Source organism: Pholis gunnellus, assembly GCF_910591455.1.
Source record: "Pholis gunnellus genome assembly, chromosome: 5".
In the NCBI taxonomy this organism is placed as follows: domain Eukaryota; kingdom Metazoa; phylum Chordata; class Actinopteri; order Perciformes; family Pholidae; genus Pholis; species Pholis gunnellus.
Window position 1 is genome coordinate 21,308,651 of NC_136531.1, and position 13,818 is coordinate 21,322,468.

General features: G+C 43.0%; 1 protein-coding gene across 1 annotated transcript in view; it reads right to left on the minus strand.

Moving 5' to 3' along the window:
* The window catches only part of LOC306696678 (alpha-1,6-mannosylglycoprotein 6-beta-N-acetylglucosaminyltransferase B-like), a gene marked incomplete at both ends in the record, with an annotated part of 108,021 nt that overhangs the window by 69,815 nt on the left and 24,388 nt on the right, over positions 1-13,818 (minus strand). Inside the window, one exon of the mRNA XM_079160344.1 lies at positions 1,842-1,992. Within this exon, the coding sequence (XP_079016470.1) occupies positions 1,842-1,992 (151 nt within the window). The remainder of the gene's footprint in view (positions 1-1,841; positions 1,993-13,818) is intronic.

A 13,818-nucleotide genomic window follows, 5' to 3' on the forward strand; every position in this document is an offset into this window, starting at 1 on the left:
TGCAGCATATTGTGCCCCTTGTGGTGCAATTATCATAAATCATGTAATAAATTAATCCTAGTAAGTAGATTTTCAATTTATTTAAAGAGACAGCGTGCATTATATCTATCTGTTATTTATCAATGTTGAAGGCTGACAGCATAGTCACTAAGGGCAAACAGATCACTACCTATATTCAGTAGTCCTTAATCCACCCAGACTGACCCCTTCAAGGCAATAACTAGAAATTGATTTCCGCTACAGTAACACATGCATGTACCATCCTGCTTCGACTCCATGACAGTAGACTCCCTTAGCAGGACACTTCTCCCCAGTCTTGCCCTCAGAGTTAAACGGCTCCCGCCACATTAAACAGCCCATTACTAGATATTGATTGCAGTTAACACCAACGCCAGACAGTATTAATCGCTCCATCCTTCCGCTCCGGTGCCGCCGCGCCGATCTGAACCTGAGCGCTTATCCGGGATCGTTTAACAAGGTTCGAAGAAGTGAGAAGGGATTTCTGTCAGTGTGCATCACATCACCCCTCCTGACCTGCGCCGAGTTTAGTCAGTCCGTTTGAAAACCAAAGTGGAGTATGAACGGAGGGAACGTTCGACAGAAAAAGATAAATTGGATGTTTTGGTACCAAATGGGGCGATCAGAGGAGCCGTTTGATAAAAGCAGCCGCGGCGAGGTCATTCAAGACTCGTCTGTTTGTGGCAGCGATTTTAAGGTAATAGTGAGCAATTTCCACAAGAGACCGTAAGAGGGGGAAAAAATTGTGTGGGAAGATCAGAGCAAAATAAAATGAGCCAAGGAGTCAAGAGAAAAGAGGAGATAGAGGACATGACTACAGTAGAGATAGAGAGGTGATGTACAGTAGGAATATATATCAAATATGATGGTGGCATGATAGTATTTCATGCCATGAAGGATGATTAATCTTACAAAGCTCCACCAGCTGCTCCCTGTATGTCTCTCCAAGCCGAGCAAAGAACTCCTGAACATAGAAGCGTTATCTCTCTACGTCTATATTATACTTTTCCATTTGTAAGGGGACAAAACAATGCCTACACTATTACAGCCATATTATGCATGTTGTCTCTGATGATTGTATATATTTACCACTAAATACTATAGCTTTGCTTAAAGTAAGTGAATCTGAATTTAAGTGAACGTTCACGACGAAATATGATTTGGTGTTTTCAAAGGGAATATCACATCTCGACAATAGCACAGTGACACGCCTACATTGTTGGCCTGTAATGTTGCTGCTGTCTCAACCCATTCCGCACAACCTGATTGGACGATGCCTTTATCTGCGACTTTTTAGCAGCGTGATATTTGTGTTCTGTGTGAAAGTGCTCGTGACAAAAACAATGAAAATGAAAAACAACATGCAAATTGTTTGCCTGAAAAAAACACGGCCTTAGAGCATTACGGTGGAGAAAAAAATGATGCGATGTGTATATATTAGTCGTGCACATGCCATACAGTACAGTTACAATGACAAATTTGAAGCCTTGCCAATTGTGTAAAATACTTCCTCATCATTTCACTATCACAACCGATATTTGAAATTTGGTTAACATCAATATGTTGTTAACAGATGAGGACCGAACTACACTTGTGTCATTCACAGTTTCTGAACCATTTAACAAAGTTTTCAAATTAAACTGTTTTTGTGAAAGAAAAAGTGAAACAAACTTGAGTAACTTGAGATTCCCTCATCTGATTGTGGGCGTGGTCTCTCTATAACCTGTTACATCTGCGGAGACCGATGAATGTAAATAGAATGTTGGTGATTACCAAAACCAGTTAGACACGGTATCAAACTGGGAAACGGGACGTCAGCGTACCTGTTGATGGCAGAGCTGAGCTCATCCAGGCGCCGTGCGTCAGTGGTGGTGGTGTTGTCCAGTTTGGACAGGCTGTCCATCCTCTTTAGAATCACCTCCAGCATGTCACTGATCTTCCTCAGCACACCACGGGACTCCACGCCTCCCAGCACTGCAGAGCGGAGACACAAACACGGCAGATGAATGAAAAGCTGGACGGCGGAGCACAAAGCAAACTAGCGGAACAGCATGCACATTAATTACAAAGCCTGCAGCTCTTCTGGCGCGCCATGCCGCAGTTGATTTTTGGCCGTGCTCTTGTTTTGGACAACTGTCTCTGTGCACTTCACTGTAATGCAGATCCAAAGAGAATTCCCCTTTGTTCCGTGCCAAACGATGCAAAAGTCCTCAATTAGATTAGTGGGAAAACGCTCGCAATTAATTTTCCCTCTGTGTTGAACTCCTGTGTTCTGCCGGCTCAAGATATTTCATGACTGAAAAGAAATGGACAGTTCCTCTGAAATGAAATAAACTCAGAGTCAGGCTGTGATTTCTCAAACCTCCCACAGGATTGAATCGGTTCTCGTCAATATCCCAGTTTTTTGTTGTTTTTTTCTTCAATTAAAAAAGGCGCATGTAAAACGCCACATTAAACATCCAGTGTGTGACACACACCGACAGTTCCGTAAAATAAAAAAAGAGCATTTTGTGTAAGAGAAAGACGAACCCTAATAATACCAAAACACCGCTTTAACCTCATGAGAGCAGCTCGTCTTTACTTGAGCCTGTCTATAATTCCTCATCTCCAAGTCCACAAGTCAACAGTTATCTCCGTCTTTAACCCGCATATCTAAGGCTTGATCTCTCATTTCCTCTGCCTACGGCGGCGCACCTCGCCCGGTGCTGCATTCTGATCTCTCGTCGTAAACCGGCTTTTGTTCAGGCCAGACCACACGACCTGGAGTCTGATGCCCTGAATACGGGCTTACCTTTATATCCTTTGATACCCTTTGATATGATAATTACTTTCAGCAAGACTATGAGTTATGAAAAGCAGGAACTAATTACTTTTAATTAAAACTTTAACATTAATTATTTTTCTTCTTGCCTCTCTCCTTCCGTCTGTGTCTGTGGGATAGCCATTAGCTTTATTTTATTTTCACCCAGCAGAGAGGGCTGTGTACGTAGGTGTGTGTGTGTGTGTGGGGGGAGATAAATACATCATTGACCACCAGAAATGAAAAGTGAGTCTTAACACATACGCGCAGACAGTGAGGGAGATTGGTAGAATATACTCTCACTGGATAAAAGGTCTACAAGACCTCATTAGGATAATTGCACCGGCACCGCCAGGGTGAGGGTGTCTGTGAATTCAGTCATAATGGCCCGGGACGAGGGAGGTGGCTGAAAGGTGGACACACAGAGGGAAAGCTTTCTCAGTTAATGTCTTGGCAGAACACATCTCTCCCACATACGTCTAACTCATCATGTTTAAGTCCTCGCAGTAAATAAGCAACAGGAGAATCTGTTGGTGAAAATGAGCGGGACAAAACATTGTGGCTCAGGTAGTGGCGAATAGCGACTTCCTTTGAGCAAGACTCCTCTTTACAAGAGAAGTGTTTGGTTTATTCTTTTTTTATCCCTCCTCCAGCACATACAGTATCCTGTATAATGACACTGTATAAAGGTGCTTTTGTCCTTTCAAGCACCAGAGTGACCCATCTCAATAACTGTAGATAACACCTTTCTATAACAGTGTTATTGTTCATATTGCTACAATTCACTGTGTCCTGTACATAAGTAAGGCTTCTTTCTGTTGGACATGGGGACATGAGAATGAATGGATAACATGCTTGACTGTTACATCACCACTTTCTTCCTTAAATCCTGAAAAACACATTTTCTCAGCTCTTACTCTAAATGATGGGGTCTCACAGGAACACAGCATCTTTAAAATTAGAACAGATTTGGTTATTTCACATCAGAGATTTCTGTGTGTTTTTGTTTCGGCAACATATGAAATAGAATCTAAGGACAGCTGGGCTGGCTGCACAAAAGGCCTTAACTGCATGTGAGCGGGCCCCACTGGCTAGCTCCCGGCTAACGGCTCTGCACTGCGCTCATACGTGACAGCTGACCGTCGTCGTTGTCGTCGTCTTTGCGGAAGTGTATCGCTCACCCTCCAACACTTTCAACTCCGTCAGCACTGTTGCCGTTGTTTGCGCTGTTAGAAGTGTTTGCTGCTCAGCCACCGCCATGTTGAGAGCCGCTGACAGGCAATCAAAATGCTAGATTTATAGATATGTATATATGCAAATTAAAATTAGTAGGTGAACACAAACGCAGGAAATGAAAAGACTAAAATGCAAATGGATGTTGGCTCGTGGTACACAAGCCAAATGAGGTGTTCAAGACTGCAAAAACAGAGGGAAGGGAATGCTGGATAACCTGTGTTTTGGTAATGGAAATCTAATTTCAGTGTGTATACTGTGTATGCATTTTTATGTCAGTATAAATCTAAGTTTAACCGAGGTGTATAATAAATCGATATACAGTCACACATTATAATGCAAGGTAAGTAGGGTCTGAGGGAATCTGTCCACTTCAATTTGATGCCATCATTTAATGTTCCCATATTGCAGTAAACGGCATGGGACATAAGGGACACACAGGTCAGGGTGTATTCTTCTAGCCTCCCATCAGAAGGCTTGGCAGGCCCCATATTGACACTGCAAACACCTGGATTACGCTCTCCGACCACTCTGTCAAACCCCATGTCTGCTGCTTGACAGGTAATTACGGCCAATGGGCTCCGGTGCCCAACGGCTCCGGTGCAAGGTCATTGTCTGCCTCGATCTCCTCCAACAGCTGAATCCCAAGTTCAGTGACTTATCTCCTCAGCGACAGATGTGTTCGTCTCAGACTGGCAGTGTCATGTCCTTTACCCGTGATGGATCGTCGTGTCAGAGTGTGCCGGTGGGTCGCTCTGGTGAAGTCTTTGTGATAATGGATATCGTCCGTGTTGTCGGGCCAAGCAAATTGAAGCAATGGTAATACTGAGAAAACGCTAATTTATTATTAGGGTTGAACAAATAGGGGCTTGTTTGATATTCAGCATTTCTCCCAGAACTTATAGTCTTGGCAAAGCCTCTAAAAAGGCATTTAGATGACACAAAGTACGCGCACTATTAAAGTAAGTTTATTCTGCAAAAAGCATGCAGTACTTGGATACTGTTAAATGTTGGTGATTCTCTTTGTAGTTGGCGGCTAATGAACATCAGATAAGTAGAATTAGAAAAAATAAAGTAATATTACAAAAGCCTTGCTGATAGATAACAGCCAGAAACTGCTGTGATGTTCAGCAGTGCAGCAAAGGGGTAAAATGGGAGTCAAGGGATCCAAAAGTTAATGAATAGATCTTTGTTACCATGGTCTAATGTATCAAATATAATTTCGAGTCAGGGGGCTAATTGTTCTGGGACTCTTTGTTTCTTGATGAATATCTGTGTCAAACATGAAGCCACAGAAGCCGCACTCCCATGGATGGCAAATGACTGGCTGTAATAAATGAGCTCCATCTTTGAAAAGCTGATCCTTGTTGCGATTTCATCGCGTACCTTGATGAAAGATACGCTGGATCTCTTTTTAATGCGTTTGACTGTGGTGACCAAACACCAAAGGACAAGCAACAATATTCCCAATAGCTTAAATGGTATCATTACTTAGAAAATGACCTTAACTGCAGATGGAACCTCATTCAGAGCTCACTGGTGTTATTCTTCCGCAAGTGAAGGACACTCTGTCCACAGATACTGTATGTGATGGACACAAACGGAAAGAACCTTTAAACATAGTTTGACTTGCTCTGTCTCAAAGGGCAAAGGAGTCAAAAACGGGAAGCACCTGGAAAAAGACGGATGACAGTAACACACAAATCAAGATACAAACAGATAAGGACGAACATGGTCGAGAATCAAGAGTTAAGAGCCCAGTAACAACCAATTCCTCCCTTTGAGTATCTGTATAGAGTCTCAGGATAGTGTGCGTAAGCTCATTCTGATCCGTCTTTTTCTGATCACAGATCCGAAGGTAATTAACGCCCTTCACTGTTCCCAATGGTTAGGCGATATATTGACAAGTTCTAACTGCCCGGTTCAATACAATCACCAGGAAAACCTTGCATGGCAAAGAATCAGCTTTAAGGGGATGTTCAATTCATTCCATTGCTGATCAGCGCAATGCAATTTGATGCAGCGCAATAGCTGCTAAATATATTTGACTGAAGCAGCACCATTTACTGATCTCAAAGGAGCCAAAGGTCAAAGGGTTGAGATAAAAGGGACTAAATTGGATTTAGGAGGTTTCTGACCTGCAGCACTAATTAATGCCTAAATGCTGTGAGGCAAAGACGTCTGATAATTGATGTCTAATTTGCATAACTCCACTTTAAGCACCTCTGATCTTGCAACAGACCAAAGGAGCGAAAACTGACCAAAGACCACAGTGTAGAGGAGAACAAGCCAGATGTTAGATCCATCCAGAGAAGAGCTCCCTGATGACAAAGAGGTTGTTAAGTCTGCCTCCCATGACTGTTAATGCCCAGAGCCGATGGTGTTATCCCTGCTCTCACCTTCTGTTCAACCTCGCAAAATCCAATTCATCCCCTGAATAAACATTTTAAAAGTACATTTGGAAGATTACAATTGCAAATGCGATCATAAACACGCATGATAAATATTCCATTACTTCTGAGCAAGGTGGCGAGTTCACTTACACTATAAACACAGCGAGGTTATATTAAGGTCTCCGCTGAAAGCAAATTTGAAGTGCGACTTGGATCAGCTTTCAACAGTGATGGCTGCCTCAAGGTCTAAAATAGCACATTTGGCAAATTTGAGTAAAATAATGTAAATAATCTAGCCGACGGTGTCACGAAACTGACGGACGGAGAGAACGGTGTGTCGCAGTCAACCCCGTTTGTGAATCTTGCCAATTACAACACATTGTTAATGACAGACTTCGTGTTGAATTTGCTCACCTTAATCAGTGCATGCATGTATTTGATGAAAGCTGACTGATGTGTCACTGCCCTGCAGTTCTAATTATGCTGCAGTGGCACTTTTGGTCCCAACAGAGTTAAAAAAGCGGAAGATTTAAAATGGGTTTAAAGTGTTGACTTTCAAACTGACTCTAAATAACCAAATATTTACTTTAATAGAATTGTGCTGCAAGTTATTTACTATGCATGAAGGAATAATTATCTCAAGAGATCAAACAAAAGTGTTTATTTTAGGGGAGGACCTTCAGTCATGAATCTAGCGCAGAGTGGCTGTACCGTCTGAGTGACTACCTGTTTGTGTTTGAGGAAGATAAATGCAGACTTAAGATTCAATGAGAGTCAAAGCAGTGCGCTAATAGGACAAAGCTGCCGGCATACTAGTTCATGCCATGTTTGGCCTCCCCCCCTGGCATGCGGTGGGAAAAATCACACATCACACACACACACCCACACAGATACACACAAATACAAACTCACATCACACACACTGCCCTTCTTTATCCACCATATTGGACTGAATATTTAGTGTCACGGCACATCATATTTCTCCTGAGGACTGAAATGCGTGAAGCGTGAACAGAATTCTTGTTAGTGTCTCAAAACAGACTGCTGAAAACTGAGAGGGAGGATGTTTGTGTGCTGTATGTGTGTGTTTATTGTATCTACTGTCCAGTGAATCTCAAAATGGGGTCCGTGGCCAGTGCGATAGGTCTTCAGATTCATTCATTTAAATAATAATTTTATTGCTGTTCTTTATTTTTCACAAAAGGTTTCATAGTTCAACAAATATTTTAATATTTAAATCTATAATAGTTCAGAGATTACATTCTAATCCAACAAAGCTAACAGATATGTTTAATATATGGATAGCATTGTTCTAATACATTCCTTTCATGTCGTTTTTTTCACATAACTATAGGCAACATCAAAGTATTAAAGGCACATACATGAAGGGGTCCTCAGTATATTCTCTATCTTGAAGGGGTCTTTGGCTGAAAAAACCTCAACAACAATTAGCCTTACATTCTTACATGCACAGCCAGAGGCAGATTCACTAAGGATACCAGTGTTTACCTTATACTGGCCAATAGGAACCGCCGCCAAATCAATAACATCTTTTTTTGTGTGTTTTTAACTGAGCTAGACCAGAGAATATCCCGATAAAGGCGGACAGTGTAGTCACTAGCCACAGATCTCAAAGAAATAGTCGCCAGTAGTTACAGTCATCAGTTCTATAAAAATAGCCAACAAATGCTTTTGTGTGTGATTTGACTCGTCTTGCAAACTTGTTGAATATTAAATACATACAAAGTTGTCGCCAGCCATGTTGCAGAAAATAATGAGAGACGTCTTCTACTATGTGCACGCACATAAAAAGTGATGTCGTCCCCGTAAAAAATGGGCAAAATATAATTTTGTGCAATTGTGGTCGTGTAAATGTAATTTATGGTACCGTTAGATTGCCCCGTTAATACAGGTGTGTGCCTCCCTTAGCGTGTGCAGCGAGCGGTAGAAGGTGTTGTTTAAGAAAGGCTTACAAATATAGATTGAAGCTGAATACTTTGTTACATAAAAACATGTGAATTTTGGAAATAATCACATCCATGTTTTTTTCAATAAATGTTGATGTTGTTTGAGAGAGGGTAAAGGGAAGACCGTAACGCCAATATTAGTGACGCTTTAAACCAGGGGTCCCCAAACTTTTTCCTGTGAGGGCCACATCACTGAACATATCGTTTGACCTAGGGCCCGATTATGGGGGGGGGGGGGGTGCTACGTGCGTGCTACTCGCAGGTGAGCGACTGTTGCATCGTGCGCGCGGATCGGGGCGGAACACCGCCGTGCGCGATACAGAGAGCAGGGGAATTGAAAACGCGCGACCATGTATTGACAGACATGACATGCCGGCGTGTAAATAAATTAAGCACAAGTACTCGTCCTTCAAGCTCCCGTCTCTCTGCTCTTCTACTTCTTCTACTCTTCTACTTCTACAGGGTGCGCGCATGACAGCTCTCATCTCGTTCGCCCCCTGGTGGTTGGCTGATTCAGGAAGCGCTTGATTTGATATGTAGCAGAGCACGTATTTTAAACGTCAATATCGCAGACGATCATGCTCATTTAATCGTGGCAGCCAAAATCGTGATCGCGATTAAAATTCGATTAATTGTGCAGACTGAAAAAAAATCATAATGCGTCTCTGGTATTGTTCAGGGGGCCGGACCAAATGTGGACGCTGGCCGCATCCGGCCCGCGGGCCGTAGTTTGGGGACCACTGCTTTAAACTATTGGGTACAGCACTAGTTATGGATATGATTTGGCATATTATATAAAAGATAAGATAATAATGTTAAACGGTACATGATGTAGTATAGTCACACCACGTGACAGACTCAAAGACACTTAAAAGTAATGTTACATATTTTAAATACGACAACACACTCATGAATTGCAGAAAGCTGAGCCTGAATAAAGATTCTTTTCTCTCAAAGCTCTGTCAGTCATTGAGCCGCTGTCCCCTGGCGATTGGATGATATGAAAATAGAAACGAACGCCAACCCTTGTTGGGAAAAATTGGGAAAAAAGGCTTATGACTAAGTCATGTAATGTGTGCAGACTGGAAGACAATGAATTCCTCCATTATGGTTGAATGCAGGGCAACAAGAAAGGCATTAAAGTGGTGGGGTTCCTTCCATCTAAAGTGTGATTGTGCCCGGAGGTGCCTGTGTGTGTGTGTGTGTGTGTAAAATGAACAGAGGTCACAGAGAGGGCACTCTCAACTGCATGAATGGGCTTTTGCTCTGCTTTTTTTGCATGGCTAATTGAATTAGGCTGAATTACACTGTACAAACTATTTGTGGATTAGCAAAGCCACTGAACGGTTCAATATTGACCGTCTAGAACTACAAATCAAGTATCGCGTTATACCATAAAAATTGCATTTAAAAAAGTGATCAAATCTGATCTGGAAAAACTCCGCTGAAAGAAGTGATGGATGAGTATTCAGCAGAGTTATTAGGCTTTGAAAACACTTGCCTGTCTCGACATATCAAGTGCGATCGAGCTCCGTCATTGAAAATGAAACTGTCTCGAAGCAAACTCTCTATCATTTGATATGTGGTGGGTTTGTGAGACAGCTATGAACTATAATCCTTCCTATTGTGAGTCAGCCAATCGTGTGTGTGTGTGTGTGTGTGTGTGTGTGTGTGTGTGTGTGTGTGTGTGTGTGTGTGTGTCGATAGCATGTACGTGCGAGTGCGTCTTTACAATTGTCGCTTTAAGCACGGCACACTGTAAAACGCGTGCATCTGTATGCAAGAGGTATCGTCTGTGCCAGAATAAGATGGTGCTCCGATTGGCTGGGGGGAGGTTTGCATATTCATGAGAAGAAAATCATTTGTGGTTTGATGAATGCTGACAGAAGGACCTGCTGGTTATGAATTGACACGGCGAAATTAACTGGAGACCGATGTCATTTTGTCAAAGAAGCACACTCACACACACACACACACACACACACACACACACACACACACACACAGAAACACAAACACACACACGTAATGGCAAACAGCACTGAAAGCTTCGTAAATGGGAAAATCCACCCCAAAACAAAAATGTTGACATTATTCACACATAGTCAATATCTTACAAATATTACAAAAATGAAACTGTCTCTCTTGGCTGTAAAGGATCGAGACATGACGATGTCACAAGATGCATAATGGACGTATCTCATCAGTGCTTGATACCACTTTGGGCTAAATGTTAATTTGAGATATTCCACCCTAATTATAATATGAACACAGGGCTTCCAGCTGTGGCTCAGAGAATGCAGCTGAAACCCAAGTAAAAATCCCTATGGTGGTGCTGTGGTGGTTCCCATCATTCACCGTTTGTTTGAGACGACAGTATCGTCCCGATCTGCCTTGGCTGCTCGGATCAAAGAGGGGGGCTTGTTTCGAAATCACTAAACCTGAGCGGTGCGACACAAACAAAATGCTCACGTAACTAGAAAGGTGCAATCAAAGGAGCGCAGATGCCAGGTGTGTTTGCAACGACCTGCTGTATTGTGTGATTGAATAAATGCAACTCACAACCGTCTCCTTGCAGAAATAATATCCCTCGAGTTGACACACACACACACACACACACACACACACACACACACACACACACACACACACACACACACACACACACACACACACACACACACACACACACACACACACACACACACACACACACACACACACACACGTTTACCCGTGCATATTCCTCCATCTCTTCCTCACTTCTCCCCCACTCCATCTATACCCTTCTCGCTTGTCATCCTCCTTGAGCCCCATTCTTACCCCTTCATCTAATTCTTCGCCCTCCCCCCTCCGCTTCACCCTCCCTCTACTCTGTAGCAAAGGTAATAACATGAGTGAAACCCCTCTCTCATCCCTGCAGGGAGACAGACAGACAGACAGACAGACAGACGGATGCTTAATGCCACCGCTCCAATCTCCAGTACATCTCCTCTCCTCATTTCCACACCCACATGCAATTACTACAAATTACATGCAGTTTAATTATGATGGCGCAGGAGCTCTTCTGTTCATTAGCTAAAGAACGGCGGGACTGAGTGCAGACAGAAAAGAAAAAAAAAACGAGTGGGATGTTTGTTTTTGAGCGGCACGATAAGAATGGAAGTGTACCGTGGGAGCGAGGTTCAGGCAAATGGGAATGCGGCAAATGAAGCGTGAAGGAAGTGAAACCTCCCGCTGGCAATAAAGTAAACACAATGAATGCCAATGATCTACAAGACAATTCAATAAGATATAAGAGGGCATATGATGGGGATCAATAAGCTATTTTGTACCCTACAGGATAGAATAGAAGCAGCTGGGGATGGCGGTATTAAACCCGCTTTGCTCCATCTTAATTTCCCCCCTCTTTGTTCGGCTTTTGAAATATTTATTGTTCATCTGGCTTCGACATTGTCTCACCATTTATCCAGAGATGTCAGGGCAAATTGGTTTTCATGAAGGGAGATGGGACAGATGAGAGGATATTAAAAGACACAAAGAAAGACGGAAAGCTACAATGCCTATTAATGCTGACAGTTTCTGTCACTTCTCTTTTGAACGCGTCTCCGTTTCAAAGTGATCGAGGACGGGACGGAGAAAGAGTCCGTGTTTGGCTGTAATCTAGCTCTTTGTGTCTCAGCAGTTCAGCTTCAATTCAACCCTCATCCTTCCCAAAAATGTGCTGATATAAAGCCTTTGTAAGCTGTTGTTTTTGCGTCATTTGCACTTTTTGTTTTGAAGATGTCACACCCAAAGTGGACAATATCGCTCCCTCTCTCTTCTTGAAAGGGTCCACCCTTTGTCCATCAGCAATACCCCGACTTATTCTTCCTCTCTCATCTTTAATTCTCTTCAACTCTTTCACACAAAGGGACTTGAGACGGACAAATAGAACTATATTTGAACAGAGACCAAAACCACAGACACGCATCTGCAGACTGAGAAGGCTAATCTGTTGACAAGTGCGGTGCGTTTGTTTCTTGATGAAACTGTGATGAAACGGGGCGATGCCGTCGCTATTTCAAACCCCCCCGATTTCAAATGGAATACAAAACAACGGATTCCTTCGTCAGACGGCAATGCATTCTTCCTCTTTGGAATTACACACGAGCAATGCATTGTGTTTATCTCCTGAACAGAACGGTGACATTTACGACCTCCCTTAGGATTGCTAAGCACACACACACACACACACACACACACACACACACACACACACACACACACACACACCAAATAAGAGCACGCAAAACACACTCGTCCTCTTGCACCATTCCGACTGGCGTGACAGACACAAGCCCTGGCCCTCATTACCATTTCCAACACCTGCCGAGGTGGCTGTCTCTCAGAAAGCATTTCTCTGTTGATTTTCACTGCTTCAGCACTCCGCTGTTCAGAGCAGACAGACACACAGCCGCAGGGGCTCCTTTCACCACAGCCACGTCGATGTATGTTAGCGTGACGGGGCGTTGTGTTCTACACCCAACACTGGCGGAGATCCAGAGCTCGAGTTTAGAGGGTGTGAGTGTGCATGTTAGATGGTGGGGGGGGGGGGGGGGGGGGGGTTACAAGAATTTAGATGCCGATTATGTGTGACACGACCTTTTCGCTGTTCTGTGTGACGCATTCTGCTACAGTGTTTTCACAAATGTGTGTGTGTGCGAGTGTGTGTGTGAGTAGGGCCCTACATGATGCTTAGTCTCAGAGGGATTTCCTGGAAAGAGGACGGATCATTTTTGTTTAGATGAGGGAAGATTTACAATTTCGGTATATGGATATTGGTTTTGGTTTGGGCTAACCCCCTCTGATTGCAAATATGCATAAAAACTCAACAAACCTTTTGGGAAATGCTTCCTATTTAATGACAAATAATAATAAATTGAACAAGACATAAATAGTTCGCTGGACTAGATTTCACCCTCATCAGATTAGGTTGAAGTCGTTCTGGCCCTCATCGGCTTCTATGTGCACAAGCAAAGCAATAGATGTCAAGAGTGAAAATTCCACTTGGCGGATTAAACTGCTCCCCTTTTTTGGCTGCCATTGAAGTCAATAAGAGTTTCACAGTGAGACCAACATCTGTGAAGCTCGTTTGGCTTGAGAAAAACACTGTAAAATTAAAGTCTTAGTGACACACAAACAGATGCATCGTAACAAGATGGTTCAGTAAGTTTGTGAAAATGGTCATAGATGAAAGATGCTCATGTTTTGGGTGTGCATAGCTAACCCCTCAGCAGTAATTGCATGTGCTGGGTCGTCTTTGCCTCGCCATTAGCTTTCACTACATCACCTGAAGGCCTCCCATCAATCAACATTACAATGAAACGTGGTTGCATTGTGGCCCTGAGGGAAGGACGAGGGAAAG